This window comes from Myxocyprinus asiaticus, chromosome 1 (assembly GCF_019703515.2).
Source record: "Myxocyprinus asiaticus isolate MX2 ecotype Aquarium Trade chromosome 1, UBuf_Myxa_2, whole genome shotgun sequence".
In the NCBI taxonomy this organism is placed as follows: domain Eukaryota; kingdom Metazoa; phylum Chordata; class Actinopteri; order Cypriniformes; family Catostomidae; genus Myxocyprinus; species Myxocyprinus asiaticus.
Window position 1 is genome coordinate 65,594,721 of NC_059344.1, and position 22,499 is coordinate 65,617,219.

The 22,499-nt window shown below is 37.3% G+C and overlaps 1 protein-coding gene across 1 annotated transcript in view; it reads right to left on the reverse strand.

Moving 5' to 3' along the window:
* LOC127428879 (low-density lipoprotein receptor-related protein 4-like) overlaps nucleotides 1-20,243 on the reverse strand; it is a 136,306-nt gene extending 116,063 nt beyond the window's left edge. The window contains exon 1 of the mRNA XM_051677579.1: nucleotides 20,104-20,243. Coding sequence (XP_051533539.1) covers nucleotides 20,104-20,161 — 58 coding nt within the window. The 5' untranslated portion in view covers nucleotides 20,162-20,243. The remainder of the gene's footprint in view (nucleotides 1-20,103) is intronic.
* Between the last annotated feature and the right edge of the window lie 2,256 nt (nucleotides 20,244-22,499).

Genomic DNA, 22,499 nt, shown 5'->3' on the forward strand with positions numbered 1-22,499 from the left:
AAAAGGTAAGTTTGTTCTGAACCAGAATCTACAAGGATATTAAGATTAATTTAATACTTCTGGAGTTATAGGCACTCCAACTTTGGAAAAACAACAAAAAAGTGTGCCCCCCAGTTTTGGATTCACAGCATTGGCATATAATGCAACATAGGGTTTTGAAGTCAACCCTTCCTATCTCTGTGTAAAAATAAAATAGCAACACTACCACCTTTCTAAGGTCATTTTTTTGACCAGTAGTTTCACTCCAAAATCATAGGTGAAAACTACCTTGTTGACCTCAGTCTACAAAATAATGGATTACTCCGTAAATAATAATGTATGCATAATATTATAGCTGTCATCGATTATGCATTTCTTTTACTGGTAAAAATGTTTTGTGGGAAGACTAAAACATAAATACATTTGAAACTGCCCAACGGGTCCATTCCAGTTCAACCAAAATCATTTGAACGGACATCACTTCTAAATTAAGACGTCCAAACTCTTGAGTAGAAAGACACCAGGAGGACCTGAAAGCCACATAAATCACTTGAAGCATCAGTGACACTTAACTTGATCAGACCCCCCATAAGACAGAAGGACAGAAGCAGCATGGTAAGAGAAGAGGTACAAACAGTGAGTCAAGGGCCAAAGAGAAGCTGTAATATATATATTTGAGGGTGATATTTTGAGCCTTGCTCGATATGCATAAAGGCTGATATGTAGGGTAAAGAATAAAGAAAATGGAAAGACAGAAGAGGAAGACAAAGTGAAATACCTGCTTTAACACAGTACTTCTCTATTGGTCTGTTCTGGGGGGAAAAAAAATAAATAAATAATAGGGTTGGGTAAAAATATATATTTTCCGGTTAATCACGATCTTCATTTGATTGATCCGATCTTGCTTCTTAAATTCCTAAAAGTGATATTTTTCTCTATGCGCAACCCTCTACAATGCCAGTAAATCACTTGTATATAAGAGGAAATTTTGCATGTGACTACAAATGTCTATGATTGGCCACTGGCTGGTAAATGTTCAGATTTCAATCACCAGTAATTGAGTAATGCAAGAAGTTGAGCAGTGGGATCCTTTCACTGCGTCTTGAGTAAAAGTTTACTTTGACTCGTTCTGTTTAATTTGTGTCCAAAGACAAAATCCACACAATCCATTTGTCATTGCATAATGCCTCTTTTTTAACACCCTTTCTGTTCTTTACAGTCAGTTATTGATCAAAAACCACAAAAACAGAAACATTTAATTCTAATCACACATAGCACAGATGGGGTAAAGAAGATGTGCAACTCCACTCTCGTTAATATGCGCTCAAACAAAAACACGCTCGCTGAACTGCCGCCATTCTTAAAGAGACAGTACCATTTTAGCACTATATCAGTGTAAATACTTGAGAATATTACAAATTATGCATGTAAACAATAAACATGCAAGAAAAATTATATTGCATATTTTTATATTATGCAGTTTCAAGACATCATAGTTGATGGAACAAATGGATTTGTTCAATTTTTAAAAGCTACATTTTGTCAAATGATGAAAAACTAATAACATTTGTAAAATTAATATTTTCATAATGTACCATGTTGGAAGGTCCCATGTATAATTTACAGCATTAGCTGAAAGCCAGTTTCTTTCATACGTAAGCAAAATGAACATTTGAACTGAAATATGACTTGGAATCACATTGAAATTGTAATCAAATCATATTGAGAGCTTGTGAAAACTTGTTAATCATAATTTAATTGAATTAAATTATTAATTGACCCAGCCCAAGAAAAAACAAGGCTAAAGGCAAATAATAAAATGCAACTTACCATATAAATTGTGTATAGTTTGGATAGAAAAATTAAATGGGCTTATCAACTTTTAAAAAGGAGAAAACACTTTCCTTATCTTTTTTTGTTGATGCCAAAGTTTGCACGCCCCCTCAAACTATTGTATTTTGTCCCAAATTCGTCTGTTATTTGATAGAAGTTCGCCAAATTGGACAGACGTCAACATAGACAGGATACAAGGCACGCCTCATCCTCGAAAACCAATGACAAAACTACACAAGGTAAAAGAAACTATGGACCAGACTTCTTTAAATGTGTCAACATGATTTGTGCCGCCCACAGTGTGTTCATAATTTTGCATATTGCTGGGCCTATGCAGTTCATGGTAATACTAATATATTTCCATGTTTGATTTTAATGAGATTTGCATGCTAAATAATTTCTGTGTTGGGTCACCATTTGTTTTCCAATGTAAAATCTGGTTTCTGAAGCAAAACCAAATCAAGAAAGCCTGCTTGAACTTCATTTCAATATAAAAAAAAAAAACAGTCTTTGGGGTGCCTGGGTAGCTCAGCGAGTATTGACGCTGACTACCACCCCCTGGAGTTGCGAGTTCAAATCCAGGACGTGCTGAGTGACTCCAGCCGGGTCTCCTAAGCAACCAAATTGGCCCGGTTGCTAGGGAGGGTAGAGTCACATGGGGTAACTTCCTCGTGGTCGCAATTAGTGGTTCTCATTCTCAATGGGGAGCGTGGTAAGTTGTGCGTGGATTGCGGAGAGTAGCATGAGCCTCCACATGCTGTGAGTCTCCGTGGTGTCTTGCATGACGAGCCACATGATAAGATGTGCGGATTGACGGTCTCAGAAGCGGAGGCAACTGAGACTTGTCCTCCGCTACCCGGATTGAGGCGAGTAACCGCGCCACCACAAGGACCTACTAAGTAGTGGGAATTGGGCATTCCAAATTGGGAGAAAAAAAAAAGTCTTTGGAAGCATTTAAAGGAATCTAAGCTGTTTGAACATAAAAAACACATAAGACAAACAGGAAATATTACTCCCCTTCCAAACTAAACTTAAAACAAACTATTTTAACCAAACCGCTTTTAATTAGATGCACACCATTACATTTCGAGTTTTACTATTCTTTTCCAAGTGCCTCCTCACTGATTGTGACAATAACCAAAGGGGAACTCTACACTGAGTCAAAAGCTATTGTTTACATACATCCTATACCACTCGAGAGAGAGAGGCCGGCTTGTTTGGACATTTTGTCCTGCACACTAAAGGACCACTCAAGTTCTCTGACTTCATTAGCGAGAGGAGCTTTTAACTTGCATACTGCTACTTAAAGCCTCGTGTTGTTGGCCCATTGGATTGCCATATTGTCTCTTTAATGGAGCTCGTTGCCGAGGCCTCTTGGATGGTTAAGGGTATGCAGACATGGCGGTGTGAATGTGTGTGTAGGGGGTTGGAGAAGGGGTTTCGGAAAAGAGCGACCATAGAACGTGACATGGATTTCTAGGCCAAGGACACAGAAAGCCTTTGACAGAGAGAAAGAAAGACAGAGACAGCCTGGGAAACAGAAGTGCGAGTTCATTAGACACAATGCAGCCAGTAAATAAAATTACTTACTCCTCCATTCTACAGCTGTTCTGGATTCAGAGCGCCTTCTGTAAACACACAGAACGGCAGCTCTTGAGAACACACTGCTAATGGATACAAACGATAACTATTATGAGGGTCATTTGTGATCACAGATGCTAAATGCCTTCAATGCTAAAGCAAATTTTTGCTGAATCTCACAAAACAAAGAACATGTCCAGAACATAAATATATATACAGTATGTATATGTGTATTTGTGTGTGTAATATATATATATATATATACACACACATATAAATATACACATATATATATATATATATATATATATATATATATATATATATATATATATATATATATATATATATATACTATATATACACACACACACAAACACACACACACACACGGCCAAAGGTTTGGAATAATATACAGATTTTGCTCTTATGGAAAGAAATTGGTACTTTTATTCACCAAAGTGGCATTCAACTGATCACAATGTATAGTCAGTTTAATAACTATTACAATTTGAAAGAAAAAAAATCAGAACTTCTTAAACTACTTCAAAGAGTTCTCATCAAAAAATCCTCCACGTGCAGCAATGACAGCTTTGCAGATCCTTGACATTCTAGCTGTCAGTTTGTCCAGATACTCAGGTGACATTTCACCCCACACTTCCTGTAGCTCTTGCCATAGATGTGGCTGTCTTGTCGGGCACTTCTCACGCACCTTACAGTCTAGCTGATCCCACAAAAGCTCAATGGGGTTAAGATCCATAACACTCTTTCCAATTATCTGTTGTCCAATGTATCAGTTCACCCACAACATTAAAACTAAGTCCCCATTTTGCCGCCAAAACAGCACCAACCCGCATCTCAGAATAGCATTCAGAGATTATATTCTTCTCACTACAATTGTACAGAGCGGTTATCTGAGTTACAGTAGACTTTGTCAGTTCAAACCAGTCTGGCCATTCTCTGCTGACCTCTCTCATCAACAAGGCATTTCCGTCCACAGAACTGCCGCTCACTGTATGTTTTTTGTTTTTGGCACCATTCTGAGTGAATTCTAGAGACTGTTGTGTGTGAAAATCCCAGGAGATCAGCAGTTACAGAAATACTCAAACCAGCCCATCTGGCACCAACAATCATGCCACAGTCCAAATCACGGAGATCAAATTTTTTCCCCATTATGATGGTCGATGTGAACATTATCTAAAGCTTCTGACTGGTATCTGCATGATTTTAGGCACTGCAGCCACACGATTGGCTGATTAGATAATCGTATGGATGATTGTTGGTGCCAGACGGGCTTTCAATAACTATTGATCTCCTGGGATTTTCACAAAACAATCTGTAGAATTTTCACCGAATGGTGCCAAAAACAAAAATCATCCAGAGAGCGGCAGTTCTGAGAGAATACAATCTCAGAATGCTATTCTGAGATGCGGGTTGGAGCTGTTTTGACGGCACGAGGGGAACCTACACAATATTAGACAGGTGGTTTTAATGTTGTGGCTGATCGGGGTATATATATTGTTGCAGAATGATCCGCCCCTCCGGCCCGTCATCATCGCCCCAACTCTTAGGGCCGCCCTTCAGCCAGGCTCACAACGGGAGTTGGCAGGAGAGTGAGAAGAGGTGCATAATTAATAAGCCTTGTTGTGACAGCAGTGAATGAAGCACACCTGATGTGAATAATGCTTCATCACCGCTGTCTTTAAAACACAGAGTGCACCTCTTCTCAGGGAGCTGGCTTCAAATCTCCATGTGTGCACACACTGACATCCTCGTACACCCAGGACCAGAGCTGGGAGGGTTCGGACGTGTGGACATGCCACCGGACCCACTCCTCAGACCCCCGGATGGATTGAGTCACCGGGGGAGAACAGCTCACAACGCGGCCGCCGGGCTAGAGGCCGGGCCGCCTCACCCTCTCACCTGCCGCGGGCCTGGGAAATCAGGTCTCCAAGGACGCCGCCGCCCCTTGCACCATGGACCCTGGAGGGGAGTGTGTGCGGCCTACCAGCCCATGTCTGGGCCATTCCACAGACACTACCCTGCCCTTCACAGAGCCCCATCTCACCGCAAGGATGCCAGATTCCCCCTTGTTATGAACACTATTACCCCTGGACACTTTATTTTCTACTTTTATGGACATTTTACTTTTATTATTATTTCCAATAAATGCCTCTCCAAGGCTTGATGCAACACCCACTGTGTCTGTCTCTTGCTCACCCTGTTACTAATATATATATATTTGTATTATTATTAATATATATATATATATATATATATATATATATATATATATATATATATATATATATATATATATATATATATATATATATACACATATACACACACACACACACAGTACTGTTCAAAAAACATTTGTCTTAAGATAGTTATTTATATCTTCAGCTTTAGTGTATCAATAGGAAATATAAAGGTTATACTCCCAAACATTCCTTTTGCAAATAGAAAAGATTCAAATAGAAGAACAGGGAGCCCTGCAACAGATGCCAAGGCCCCCACAAAGCCCCCCACTGAACATCGAGTCAGTCTGAGATTACATAAAGAGGCGGAAGCAATTGAAACAGTCTAAATAGATAGAAGAACTGTGGTGAATTCTCCAAGATGCTTGGAACATCCTATCTGCCAACAACCAAGAAAAACTGTGTCCAGGTGTATCTAGAAGAATCGGTGCTGTTTTAAAGGCAAAGGTGGTCACACCGAATATTGATTTATCTTTTTTTATGTTTACTGGACTTTATATGACATTAGGTGATAAATGAAAACTATTTATTTAATTATTTTTGAAGACATCCTCACTATGCAACATTTTTCACAAGTGCCTAAAACTTTTGCACAGTACTGTATGTATGTGTGTGTGTGTGTGTGTGTGTATTTATATTATATATATATATATATATATATATATATATATATATATATATATATATATATATATATAATATATTATTTATTTATTTATTTGCATTATGACATTTCATGACAAGTAATCACAATTTCTATTATTCTCAAAGAAGTTTCTCATAACGGTAATACAATATTTTTTTCATTGAAGACCAACATAAATTGGTCTTTAAGCAGTACAACAAACACCGCATAATACTTCAAAATGTACAGAACAGGCCTAAAACATAATTCATATATTTGAGAATGTCACAATTTTGCATTACAGTAATGACAATTTGGTCAATTACAAACACAAGGCACAAAAACAGTATTTCTGAATTCTGGACAGTATTCGTGACGTTCACCCACTTTTGGAAAAATGTAAAGTGAAACATTTGCCTAATGCAGTGACTCAAATGCTAAATGTTGGAGAAGGGAAACTAGGAAAAACCTCCGCCTATCCTGCTGCCAGCAAAAGTACTCGCAAACCTCCTAAAATCATGTGTATTCTGTGCCTGCTTTTATTTTGCATGTGGCTGACAAATCCACATCTAAATAGATATTTTAAACTGCCACAGTAAAATTGCTGCTTTGCTTCCAGCAGTGCTCAATTTGTGCCAGAACAAACCAGACCTGGATCAGGCACCTCCAGAATTAGATCCAGAATGTATTTTAGTGGATCCACCACCTCAATCACCTTTGCAAGAACTTTTCGGCAAGAAAACGCACTGGCAACCATGAGGAGGAGCCCAGAGCCAATGAACGCCAAGCTCCCGTGGCGAGGAGAAAAACCCTGGGAGGGGGGCACAAGACTAGTTATTTTTATTACTGGTGGATTGGTCCATCACTGGTCAGACTAATACCACAGACCTAACTGTTTGTAATCGAGGTCCCAGAACATGTCTGAAAAGTAGTGTGTGTTTAACAGGTGCGTGAGACGCTTCAGAGCAACACTGTGTTTGGAAAGTCCCTGCTGAGGCACAAAGATCTAATGAATGAATGAATGTCATGAGACAGCTGATTTGCCCAGTCTTTCTCTGAAGGGTTGAACTGACAGTTCCATCATGGGTGTTTGTTCAACTTCAAAACTTTTACTGTATGCCCTAGGGGTTGATTTCTATTAAAACTAACAGATTTCAGCTTCTCTTTTTGTTATATGAAGGTCTCATTAAAACTGACTTGGAAACATTATTCCAGGCCTTAATTCGTTTTTGCTATTTTTCAAATGCCTTTATGTATAGATTTGACTGTTTTAAGTCCCAGACCCAGACTCAATATTAAACTATGAAAATCCATGATACATTTTGACAAATTATGCAAAACTGTGAAAATATTTGTGTGTATTTAGCATGCATGAAATGCTAGTGATAAACCTTAGCTAGACAAAGGAGTAATCTATTTTATTTCAAAAATGTTTAAAATGTACACTCAAAAAATATTTTTGCCTTTAAGATAATCACATTTAAATTTCGTGACAAAATTCCATCAAACTGAATTGTGTAGTATTTAACAAAATTAAATTAATAAAAACATAATATATTAAGCTTTTTTTTTTTTTAAAGATTACTTAATTTAATTTAATGGAATTACGTCATGACATTAAAATGCGTAAATCTTACAATAATTTTTTTGTGCAATAAAAGACGTTGATCATATTGCCGTCAATCCATTGTGTCCCCAACAGTATTATGCAACACTGTTGTCACCTGAACTCACTATGTTATTTGGAGTCCACTCATATTGGGAAAAAAAACTCTACAGTTACTTTGCATTTTTAATTCAATTTCGGCCCCTAATCAAAAACAATGAGTGAAAATAAAGATGTTAAAAAAAAATCACGGCTGTAATCACTTATTAATCACACTGAAAATGCAAAGTCAATAATGTGCTGCATTGGTGGATACAGTATTCCCTGCAGTGTGTTTTGTTGTATACCATAGATTTTGGCAGATGTAGTAGGTCAACCGGGTATTCCATATTGACTTATTTTAACAGTTTATACCTTCTATCATAGGTATAGATATTGGTACATGTATTGGTACATGTACTTTTAGCAGACAACGCCACCATGGTTGATCTCATTTTAAACTGTGACAAATCTGCATATCGAAAGGAAGCTAATCGTCTTTAGCCACGGTGTGGAACCAACTATTTGGAGTTAAACACCACCCCAACCCCTCCAAAAAAAATGTGAGAAATGCCAACTGAATTTAGGAAGAATCCCTTCATGGTCATTCCTTTAGAAATACATAATCATACTGTCAGCAGTTCTTGAGTCCTACAAATTCCTACCCTTTATTATCCATTAGGAAATTACATGCAGCAAGAATATCACAACAATTATCAAGACAGCCCAACAACACATCCACTTTTATTCCCTTTAGCACAAATCATGAGTAAAACGTCAGATTATCTGTTCACGAACACTTTTCGCCCTGTTCCTCGATACCTCATGACATCAAAACACTTTTACTGTAGCGCATAACTACATTTTAACGTTTGCATTTCATAACCAACTACATTTACAAGCTTGTTCCAGTGTATTCAATTTGTGCAGTTGCTCAACTGATAGAGTGCTGCACTTGCGATGCAAAGGACTGGAGCACGAATCCTGAGAGTCGACACTTGAGCCGAAAGTGTCATTGAAGCACCACAAAATGATGTGGCTGTGTTTTCACCTCACATTTGATTTTCTGACACTATTGGTTAGGTCTAGGTTTAAGGTTTAGGGTAGGAAAGTTGGTTATGTTGATTTAAAACTCGATAGGGTATTAACCTTAAAAACCACATCTGTTTGGCAGAACATTTAACTCCCTTTTAGCGCCACACCTTGGACATTTCACTTAAGAACTGCCGCAGTGTAAGGAACCACATAATGTCACCAAATGATATAGATTTTGTTCTTTCTCTTCATAATGTCTGTCTGTTTATGTGTGTGTACATAGATGTATATGTCCGGTATATTAAAAAAATCCAAAAGGAGAGGAGTACCATTAAGGCTTGGGATCGATGCCTTTTTCCCGCATCAATAATCAGGACATTTTCCCAATGATGATCAGTCTATATCAGCATTGTTTCAGATATAAAACTGCATCATACATATTTCTCAACACGACTTTGGTAAAGTGTGAGTGGCAGGGTAACTTAAAGGGAGGGGTCGCACACTGCAGATGACATGACGTGTTCTAAAATTCAAAACAATTATTTTCTATCAAGGTACTAGAGGTCAACCGATAGTGGATTTTGCCGATAACGATAACTAAGGTGGTGGGAAAGGCAGATAACAGATTAATCGGCCGATAGTTTTTTAAAATCTACTTATAAAATGTAAAAAAAAAATAAAAAATCTTGTTCTTTGCTTACTATGACGAGCACAGTCCAAAATGAATAAAATCCCAGATGTAGTTATGTAGTATTGTGCAACCAAAATCCCAATAATAACCAGAAAAATTCAAATTTGGTGCATAAAGCTGGACTTTTAAATATAAACAAGCCCGAAACAAACCGGGGACTTTTATTTTTAAATGACGAAATAATGAAAAAATTATCGCATAGATTTTTCAGATAACTGATAGTCCCAAAAGGCAACTATCTGCACCGATTAATCGGTAAAACCGATATATCGGTCTACCTCTAGAAGGTACACAAAACGCCGTCTGACGGCCACACCCAGCTACGACTCTGGAGGCTGCTCAAAATTCTGTAGTGTCATGGAGCGCAACTCACAGTTTTCCATTATTTTGGACCCAAATCATTATCAAAGGACATTAATTATTTACTAAAGCCATCAATGGATGATATATTGGGTATATGTACAGTATCTTTCATAAACAGTAGCCTACACAATGTATTTTCTGTTACAAGTATGTCTTTCTGTAATTTGATAGCTTGAATTAAACCTATATAAACCTATTTTGAAATTGTATATTATAAACGTCGCTATTTCTAATCGTTCAGTTTGCGCAGTTGCACCGTGTTTCATACACTAACCTGCAAACTCAACGTCACTTTGTTCATTCTTTAAGAAGTACAAAAAGAATATACCTGTGCCTTGTCCTACCCGAGACATGGCGATCTCGTCCGGTGTGCAACTGGCATCAGTAAATGTTATATCACCCCCTTGTGGTCTCCCAAAGCTATTACTCCAGACTACAATAAACAGAAGACCAACTGACAGTGAATCAGAAAGCACATAAATTAGGCTTCTAATTTAAACGATACCGATAAAACATTTTATGACATACATAACATGATTGTGGGTTTTTTTTAAGCTATGAAATGAGAAAGACCAAAGCGATTTGTTTTAGTATAGTCAAATGTCAGAAAGCAGAATTCACTGTGACTAACAATTCTCCCATGCTCCATCGTTTCACACAGATCTTTTCATCTGCTAACGCGAGACAAGGTAGAGGAGAAACTCAATTGAATTTTCTCCACAGACAATCACCTGGTTTCAGGAGCTTGGAAAAAAAGTCAGAGAAAACTGTCATTCTTCCGTGAACACAAGCTATTCACACAAATAAAAACTGCTGAAAAGCAGCAGGATAGAACTGACATTCACTAAAACAACAGTATCTTTCTGCTGAATGCTTAAATTGAGTAGGAATATAAATAATGTGTAGTACAGATCTTTCATTTATCATTGCATATGGTGTGTGTGCATGTCTGTCTGTTGTGGTCCGAGTCTTCTATTCTAGTTATTAAAATGTTCTAGATTCCTTGTCGTCAACTTTTGGCCTTTACCTCAGATGCTCTAGTCATACAGACACTGTCTATTTACTGCAATCCTCAAAACGCACACAAACTAGGGCTGGGTGATCAAGTTACAAAAAAAAAAGTCAATATTTTTCAGTCGCTTGAAAATTTGATACATAACTTTGTGTTTGATATTTCTCACAGTTAACGAAGACTATTCTTTTTAAAGTATGCAAAACATGCATCATAACAGCCAAAATAAGCGAATATACTTATGGTTTATTAGTATTGCTTATGTCTAGTAGGGCTGGGCGATAGGACGATGTATTCGGATAACGACGATGTCTTACAAAGACCCCGATGCCGACTGTGAACAGATGATGATCGACAATATCGGGAAATGGCAAAACCATGGATCTGGGAAGTCGGCAAAGATATTAAACAGTGGCCAGGGTGTGAAACTAGCACCTGCCAAATGCGACGATGTTGAATCCAGCTCGCGAGCTCCTCGTCCAAATGCATTTCATGCGTGGGTATCTTTGCTCATCTACCCACAATGGGCAGACGACCTATAAGTCATCTCAGACACATGATAAGAAATGCTGTTAGTCACAAAGACATGCGCTTGAAGTAACACACTTTATTATATTTTTAAGAACAGACAACAAAAGCCGTCAATGCTTGTGTCTGATTCGCTGTTTGTTCAGAGGCGTGCAGTACGAGCCTGTCATGTGGAACAAGCGCATGTAAAGAGTTTTCACTCTTTTTCTCTGTTTCATTCGTCTGAAAACTGTTTGCAAGAATAATGTCATCTATGAGAATGCTGCAAATTATCTCCGATCATCTCAGAAGGTGCCGTGAGTTGTGTTCACGTTATTTCCACGCGGTTGGCATGCATTGTGAACGCAACTCTGCAGGTTCAGTAATATATATCTTTGTATTAAATAAACAAAGATGAAAGTGATTAAATCATAAAGTAATGCAAAACACGTTCAACTTGAACCTAAAATTTAGTTTTATTTTATTTTCTTTAGGCAGCATTAACCGTATTACCAAAACGGAATACAAACACAAAATCGATAAGAACAAACATTTGGCAGCATTATTTTGGGAACACAAGGGAATATATTAGGCGTATTTATTTTGATTATTATTGTTTTACATTTATAATTGTCTTTAGTTCTTAATCTGTAGGCTATTAGTAATTTTCCATCTGTGTTGACGGATGATTGCGTGATGGCAGACGTTTAATGTCTGGATTTGGGGAGGTGGTTAAATAAGATTTTTTGACCACTTATTGCTTTTTTCGTTTAGTTTAAAGTGCCATTTGAATTTAGAAATGTCTTTTGATTATGTTTTTCGTGTTTCAATATAGAGGTTGACCGATATATCGGTTTTGCCAATTAATCGGCACCAATAACCGATAGTTCCAGAAATCTGTTATCGGCAAAAATCCACACCGATAGTTTTTCCCCATTGCGTCCGGTGCTGGAGGGGCTGGGAAGGGTCCGCTGTTGTTATACAGTATGAGAGCTGCCTCTAGAGGCAAAATAAAAACTATCACTTCACTGATGCCTTGTGGTGTTTGTTTTGACACGTGAGACTGCACTCTGCATGGAGCAGAACACTTCAGATGCGGATTTAAAGCATCAACAATGAAAAGGTATGTATACAGTACACTACAGTACACGTTGTCATATCATCATAAAGTAATTAATTTGTTGACTAGATGCTGCATTAGTAGAAAACAGCAGTATGTTTGCCAACAAGGCTGAAAGGATGCTAACATTAAAGCTAACCTCAAACGGTTAGAACAATGTGGCAAAAATACACACAAGTTCTACACCTAAATGTTTAAATGTCACAATTGTTTCCATCTATTACCATCTATTTGCATTAGTTTATATCCAGCTGGTCACGTTTATGCATTCGTTAGCCAGCTAAGTTGCATATTTAAAGCTAGTGACGTGAGAAAGCAAATTAACATCTTCATGCAGCCAATTAAAACATTTTATCCACACTGTAATACGATGACTTCAGATCGATCACATTCTTGCTCTAAAAAAATATTGACACAGCCAACAAATACAGTTAAACAGAAAGCAGGTGTCTCAATATGCTTTTAAAAGTTCTTTTTAATTAGACACATCATCTTAAAAAACAGTGCTCCTGCACGAGACGCTGAATAAACAAAAACAAAGGGAAAGAAAGACGTTCGTCTAGCACACGTTTACATATAAAAACTAATGGATGGTTACAAAAGTGTTTGGTGTGAACAGCCCCTTACAGTTGGTGGAGGTACTTGGCCGTTGCGTCTTGCTCTCTTATAAGTGTTTCTCAGATTAAGCAATGAGTTGTTTAAATGCTTTGTCAGAAAAGATGTTCAACTTGGAAATGTGTGTCTCGAGGTCCTCGCGTTCGGTTCCAGTCTGTTGTGTTTCGTCTGATTGAACAGTTCCTGTCCTGGGCTCATAGTCTGAGCCGCTTCACCACCGAGTTCAGCCGAATACCACTGCTATCTGTGAATATTGCTACTCTACATACAACTGTACAGAATAAAACACAATGTGGTATTTTGCTGTTATTATGAAGCTTGAGTCTGGAGTAGTAATCTATTGAAGTGTTTTCCCCCCTCGTTTTATTTTTGACTTAACATTTGAGAGTATGGACCGACTAAAACTTTTTATTTCTTTATTTTATGCACATTAGTTGAAAATGAAATTTTAATATATTGTATTGTTCAATTTTGTTAAAGATCCACAAGTGTTCTGCCTAAATGATCTGTATTATACACTCATCGAGCACTTTATTACGTACACCTGAACACCTACTTATTCATAGGGCTGGGTATAGACACAGATTTCCCGATTCAATTCGATTCAGATTCAAAAGCTCTCGATTTGATTCATATGGGTATATTTCAGTTATAATGTACCTTTTGCTTATATATAAAATAAATTATCTCCCAGCAAATGCTGTTAATTATACAGAGGACCTTTTAACTAGGTACATTAGGAAAATATTAATTTTATTAATTATATTTGATTTACTTTTTCATCATTTGGTCACATTTTGTCTTTTAAAAAATGAACAAATACATGTTTTCAATCAATAAATAAGATATTCTTTTTCATATATTATTTCTGTTACATATTTATTGGTAAATTGCAGAATTTTTACTATTTATAAGTATTTACATTGATTTGTTGAACACGTGCTAAAACTGGTAGTCTCTTTAAAAAAAAAATGCATTTCTGTAAACAGCGTCTGTAAATGAGCACGTGTTAACTAAAGAGGACTCGAATGCCTTTACCTCATCTGTGCAATGCATGATTAGATTTTATTTTATTTTTTTTAATTGTAGTTGTTTTTGATCATCAACTGACTGTAAAGAACAGAAAGGGTATTAAAAGAGACAGTATTCAAATGACAAATGGGTTGCGTGGATCTCGTCTTGGACACACATTACATTTACATACATTTACATTTATGCATTTAGCAGACGCTTTTATCCAAAGCGACTTACAGTGCACTTATTACAGGGACAATCCCCCCGGAGCAACCTGGAGTTAAGTGCCTTGCTCAAGGACACAATGGTGATGGCTGTGGGGATCGAACCAGCAACCTTCTGATTACCATGTATGTGCTTTAGCCCACTACGCCACCACCACGCCATTACACGGAGCAACTTTTACTCTCAACATGCTGTGAAAGGATCTCGCTGCTGAACACTTCACGACTAAACTACACAATTACTGGTGATTGACATTTTCCAGCCAGTTGCCCAATATTTTCACTTTAGTCGCATAGTGCGCAATTGGTTGCAAATGCTAGTTAATTTCCTCTTATTGTAGTAGAGGGTTGCGCATTGAGTGAAAGATTGATCTTGGGATTTAAGAATCGATATCGTGATCGTTCAAATGAAGATTGTGATTAATCAGAAAAACAATATTTTTACCCACCCCTACTTATTCATGCGATTGTCTAATCAGCAAATCGTGTGGCAGCGGTTCAATGCATAAAATCATGCAGATACGGGTCAGGAGCATCAGTTAATGTTCACATCAACCATCAGAATGGGAAAAAAATTTGATCTCAGTGATTTCGACCATGGGATGATGGTGCCAGATGGGCAGGTTTGAGTATTTCTGTAACTGCTGATCTCCTGGGATTTTCACGCACAACAGTCTTTAGAATTTACTCCAAATGGTGCCAAAAACAAAAAACATCCAGCGAGCGGCAGTTCTGCAGATGGAAATGCCTTGTTGATGAGAGAGGTCAATAGAGAATGGCCAGACTGGTTGGAGCTGACAGAAAGTCTACGGTAACTCCACTCTGTACAATTGTGGTGAGAAGAATATCACCTCAGAATGCACAACACATTGGACCTTGAGGCGGATGGGCTACAACAGCAGAAGACCACATCGGGCTCTTTATTAGGACCATAGTGTTCCAAATAAAGTTTTCAGTGAGTGTACTGTTACATTTAATGTTATGCTCACAAAAATCAGGCACTGTGCAACACTGTGGAAACAATTTGCTGCCTTTTTCTAAGATGTTAACATTTACATAAATAAACATCTTAATCAAGCTTAGTCACTACCATGACAAAGTCACTGTAGTTCACTGTCATTTCTTTCATGCATGGTGGTGTCTCCACGAGCCACGGTGTAAAGTAGATAGCCTTAAAGCCGAACAATACTCTACACAAGTATGTGAACGCAGATGCTTCTAGCTAGGCAAGCTCCATTTAGTGCATTGTGTTCCAAACATGCTTTCCGTGTGTCAAACCACAATTCATAACACAACGCAAGTACGCCTTGCATTCTCAACTTTGCCACAAGGGGTGCTATAGTGGACATTTGATAAATATTCTGAAGATTAGAGGTCGACCAACAGTGGATTTTGCCGATACGATAACTAAGGTTGTGGAAAAGGCTGATAACAGATTAATCGACCAATGGTTTTTAAAACTGATTTAAATAATTTTTTTTTAAATTATAGTGATTTAAAAAATATATATATATATATATATACACACTACCGGTCAAAAGTTTTGAAACACTTGACTGAAATGTTTCTCATGATCTTAAAAATCTTTTGATCTGAAGGCGTATGCTTAAATGTTTGAAATTAGTTTTGCAGACAAAAATATAATTGTGCCAACATATTAATTTATTTCATTATAAAACTAAAATTTAATTAAAAAAATAAAATAAAATAAAAACGTTTTTGAAATTGATGACTTGGACCAAATAATAAAGAAAAGCAGCCAGTAAGTGCCCAACATAGATGGGAACTCCTTCAATACTGTTTAAAAAGCATCCAAGGGTGATACCTCAAGAAGTTGGTTGAGAAAATGTCAAGAGTTCATGTCTGCAAATTCTAGGCAAAGGGTGACTACTTTGAAGATGCTAAAATAACACAGTTTTGATTTAATTTGGATTTTTAGTCACAACATAATTCCCATAGTTCCATTTTTGTTATTCCATAGTTTTGATGACTTTACTATTATTCTAAAATGTGAAATATATAAATAGTAAGTGTTTCAAAACTTTTGACCAGTATTGTATATAGTCTTTCCTTACTATGAAGGGCACAGACACAGAGGTTACAAGAGTCCAAAATGAATAAATCCTGATCTGTTTATTCTTAAGCCCTTTATGACCTCACCCAGTTAAAGGGGTAACCATATGTCACCATATTCAGCATAACTGGTGAAGGTTTGTGCATGCAAACGTGATTGTTGCGTTCTGCAGCAGTTCTAAATAAATTAAAACAACAAAAGTCATCACATGCATGCAACATTTCTACATTCTTTGATGGAGGGACAATTCATTCACTGATAAATAACTATTACAAATTCTGAATCTTTTTAATGTGGCAGTGAAAATGCAGTTGGCCTTACTTCTACTGTGGCTGTTGATGACTGCAAGTCCCTAAGGCAAAAAGAAGCGCATACACGCATTTTATGAGTAGCTGAATAAGATTGTGACATTAGAGCTGATGCCCAGGGGGTTGGTGAGAAACTTAAGACATTGCCACAGATTTTCACACACTTCATAAAAAAGCTTGTGCACTTGTATGCAGGACATTCACAAAGATGTACGGCTGCCAGTGGCTAGAAAAAGCAGCAATGTTGAGGAAGCTTTAGCTTGAGAATACACCATAGAGGATCATATACAAGGAGTTATGAGCTAACTACGCATGACGGACACAGATTTTTACAAGGACTGCATCGTTCCGTAATAACATTATTGCAATGGCACACCCTGAATAAAACTGTAAACCAGTGCTTTATACTAAAACACTCAAGGTTGTAGAACAGTGGTTCTCAACTGGTGGGTTGTGACCCATTTGGAAGAAAAAAAACAATGCTAAATGGAAATAATAAGTGCAACTAAACATATAATTGTGTATAGCTAAGATCAGGAAATAAAATGGCTTTTCAACTTTTAAAATGGGATGAGAAAACGCTTCCCTATATCTATTGTTGTTGACATCAAAGACTATGCGTCCAATCACACTCTGTCTTGATAGAAGCTAGTCAAATTAGACAGGTATCATGTCAACCTGGGCTGCATTTCCCAAAAACATCGTAAGACTAAGTAGATCGTAGAAACCATTGGCGCCAATGGTCTCTACAATCAACTTAAGCTTGCAATGCTTTTGGGAAAAGCAGCCCTGGTCAGGTTGTGCGACATGCCCTCATGCTCAAAAACCATAAAACTACACAATTTTGGTTTCATCTTGGGTCGCCACTTGATGTCCAATGTTAAACTGGGTATGAAGCAAAACCAGCTGTTGTAGTAGAATGTCCTTTGGGAAATTCTTCTTAATGCATCCTAACTGCTCAGAAATGATTTTCAATACATGTAACCCAATTACAGTAATAGTGAATGAGCATGAGTGGTCAATTCTTTAGCTATGTTTAGGAGACACGAAACCAAACAAAGCCCATGTGAAAGACTTAAGGAATTTGCACAAATTTCACTCAACTTCTGCAGTATTTAAGGGGCATTGCTTGTTTCCAGGCTTTGTCAGTTCATACTGTCTCAAATGGTTAGTTCACCATTTGTTCAACTTTGGTCATAATTTACTCACAGTCCATGGAATTTACTGCAAAAAAAGACCATGGAAAACAAAAGGAGATTTTCATTTATATGGCATCAACATTCGTCAAAAATTCTCCTTGTGTTGCATGGAAGACAATCATACGGGTCTGGAGCAATATGATGGTAAGTAAATAATATTTTTGAGAGAACAAACCCTTTAAAGGAATATACAAGTTAAGCTGAATCGACAGCATTTGTGGCACAATGTTGATTACCAGTAAGCCTAATTTCGATTTGTCCCTCCTTTTCTTTAAAAAGCAAAAATCTGGGTTTCAGTGAGGCACTTACAATGGTACTGAATGGGGCCAATCTGTAATCATTAAATACTCATTGTTTCAAAAGTACAGCAACAACACATAAACAATATGAATGTTAACATGATTTTAGTGTGATAAAATCGCTTACTAACCTTTACTGTGTAGTCACAACCAATTTTACAGCATTGTTGCCATGACGACAAAACACCACAAACCCTGTAATCCCGGCAATTTAATAGTCAGCCACAAAAACGATGATTTAAACAACTTTACAGCTCAAATGATACACAAGTTTTACCAGAAGAATTAATGCAAGTGCTTTATTAAAATTATAAGCATCACATTTTTGCCTTTAAACCCTCCACAAATTGGCCCCATTCACTTCCACTGTAAGTGCCTCACTGTAACTTCGATCTTTGCTTTTTTTTTTTTTTTTTTATGAAAAGGAGGAACAAATCGAAATTAACATAATCAACATTATGCCACAAATGCTGTCGATTGAGCTTACCTTGTATCGAATCCGGACAGTTCCTGTAACTCAAGTGTCCTGACAAGCCCTGCAATTTTGTTTGTTCAAAACTGTTCAGGATACACGTTCAAACATCTTGCATCAAATACAGTGTCCTTAGCCAAAATAAGATCTACTTTTTGAGTTTGGACCTCAATACAAACAGTATTTATTTTTTTTTTCTTCATATGGCCGATTGCAGAATGGAAATTTCCAAAAGTAAATTGCTGCTTTAAACTAAATGGAGCTTGTATAGACAGGGAAAGTTCCCAAAAAAAGTTTGCTCTTTATTCTATTATTTGAGCTGACCACCAAATTTGAATAAGAAAGACTTGTCCATATAAAATGATGTGTTATGAAGCATGCATCACATAAGCACTTACTTGGGGACAAATTACAACACCTTTATGTATGCTCGCTCTCTCATAATTTAACAACCAAATGTGTGTTAAACATATGCATACAGTTACACATACGGTTATGAAAGAGGTTAAATTGTTTGAAGAAAGAAAAAAAAACACAACATGCAATGAATACCGAAACTCACTGAGCTGAACATATACGGGCGTTTTTTTTTTTTTTTGTGATCGCACTGTGTCTTTTGTTTCCCGTCAATACAAGGAAGATATCTAGATGACATTTTCAAGCCTGGAGATCTTGTACGTGACATGTTCACCTTTGTCAAAAAAAAAAAAAAAAAAATCAGTCTCAGTTTAGTCGCCGCGAAACACGCGCGTCTTTGAAGTCGCGACATTCCAGCGTTCCAAATGCAGCGTGAGCGGCGACTGCGGATTCGCAGCGGAGTTGCGAATTCGCATTAGATTAAAAATTCGCGTTCAAAAATGACTTCCACGTCTTATCAATTGAAAATGTCTAAATTTACATTTACAAGCGGGACGAATTCAATTTAAACCGCTAGGCGAAAATATACTTATTGTAGGCTACATGTAGCGACGATAAAATGTAGTTTCGCATGTTGGTAAACTATTATAAATCAAAATGAAACAATCGCCGCCGTAACATTGCTGCAATAGCGACTCGCTATCCAGTTTTGTTTTGTGTACGCTGTAACTCTTTGAAGAGACCGCCCGTGATAGTACGCTTTATTCTATTCGTTTGTTTTATAGACTATTTAAACATGCTGACTTTGTACTTGCACCAGTAGTCTTTTCACAAACAACGTTTACTTCTCAATGGAACAAATGCAGAACTCCATAGAATCACTTACCTTCAGCAAGCAGCATCAAAGTTAAAATACTGCCATAAAGGACCGCAGTGAGCCTCATCGCGGATGATCTTTCGCTCTTTCAGCAAATGTTTCGCTATATTTCATGCATTCAATCTCTTAAGCGCAGTTAGAGTGATAACTCTTTAAAAATCATTGTTTGTCGCGTGTGTAATCCCTGTAGGTTGCGAACCCGCAACTCCAGCGAGCGCCTCGAAATGTTCCACAGTCCGCCGCTGCTGGAATGATCAAAAGGTGCATTGGGTTGTACCATATGTGTTTCAGGGGTAGTTCCCTTTCCAGTGTGTCATATCTCTAGGGAAACAGCGAGGACAGACACAACTCGTCATGCCCTTGCGAGAAACTTTCCCAACTTGGCTCTTAATGTTTCCGCCGCTCTGTGCGTTGAATGAAAAAACTCCTCCGGCGCACTTTTTGGCGAATGCGCATTATTTGCGCATCGCTGCGAAAACTTTGAAGTGCTTTGGACCTTTTTGAATGGGAGACTTGTGCAGTGAGCCCTGCTAAATACAAAGTGTGGAGATCCAAGTCAAATAAGGAGACGTCAATAGTTGCATGACTTTACTGTGAATACTGTGACGCCTGTAACTTCCCCTCAAATTACTTGTTCCACATTTGATCTGCCCAGAATGTTCTCTGGATGAAGCTAAAACTGGCCATGCATATACATGGAATTAAAGAAATATCATGAGGTAGGCCTAGATGTAGCTTTACAATCAACTGGCCCATTAAATATATTAATAAAATATTATGAAGTAGGGCACATCAGGGCTAAAACAGGGCTTTGTACATTTTTAGGCCCCCTCACCACCTTTTTTAATAATAATAATAATAATAATAATAATAATAATAATACATTTTATCCAAACAACCTTCCTTTAATATTTCTTTTCACACAAATTGTTGTTCAATCAACATTCACAAAATATGAAATGCAGGCCTATTTTTATTTCAATCTTTACTTTGTGACAAGTAAAAAAAATGTATTTTAATTTTTTTTCCTTAAGATTGCCTTTAGCCTTGTTGTGCTCCACTATTTAACATCATTAGTATATGTAATGCAAAATCTTTGAAAATTGCACAATTGTTTACCACTATTATTTGAAGGCTGCATGGCTGAGGAGTATAGTGCCAAATTTGAATATATTGAGATTTACTGTCTAACCTGAAACTCTTTCTATGTGACCATTTCTGTATTAGCTATCTACTGTTATTGTTTATTGCGTTGAGCCCAGTTGGTTAATACAGTTTAAAGGGATAGTTCACCCAAAAATGAAAATTCTCTTATCGTTTACTCAGCCTCATGCCATCCCAGATGTGTATGACTTTCTTTCTTCTGCAGAACACAAATGAAGATTTTTAAAAGAATATCTCAGCTCTGTAGGTCCATACAATGCAAGTGAATGGTGACCAGAACTCAGAAGGTCCAAAAAAGACATAAAAGGCAGCATAAAAGTACTCCAGATGACTCCAGTGGTTAAATCCATGTCTTCTGAAGTGATATGATAGGTGTGGGTGAGAAACAGATCAATATTGAAGCCCTTTTTTACTGTAAATCTACTTTCACTTCATTGAGCATTGAAGAAAGCAATGTGCTGAAACATCTGCTCCCTTTGTTGGTTTGGCTTTTAACTCACTTTGCACATGTTTTTAGGATGCAAATTTAATAAAGTTATATCTTTTTGCTAGATTTTTGCAATTCAGTGTGTGGTTAGCAACTTTTGATTTTTGAATGTTGATCTGTTTCTAATCCACACCTATCATATCGCTCCTCAAGACATGGATTTAACCACTGGAGTCGTATGGATTACTTTTATGCTGAATTTTTGTCAGTTTTGGACCTTCTGAGTTCTGGTCACCATTCACTTGCATTGTATGGACCAACAGAGCTGAGATATTCTTCTAAAAACAGCTTATGTTCAGCAGAAGAAAGTCATGCACATCTGGGATGGCATGAGGGTGAGTAAATGGGTGAACTGTCCCTTTAAGCTATATCACACAAGCGATTGTGCATGGCTGTGATTCCACCACAGACACGAGGTTCAAAGTACAGTGTGATATTGCTTTTATACAACAGTTCTGTAGAAGTTAATATCTGACATTTTACACTCAATATGGCCAGTTGTTTTGTCTGTTTTTGCTCTGCCAATGAAAAGAGTTTTAAGAAAAGCCAAAGAAAGATAAACTGTTACGTGAACACATAGACTGACTGAAATGCCACGACTGATTCTGATTGGTCAATCATAGCATTCTGTGGACAAATATTGTTGTTTATCCACAGTTTACCTGACCAACCACTGAGTGGTGCTATTATATTTCTGATTGCCACTGGACTGATTTCTGGTTCCAGTCTCCATAAGAAGCAATGTAAAAACCAC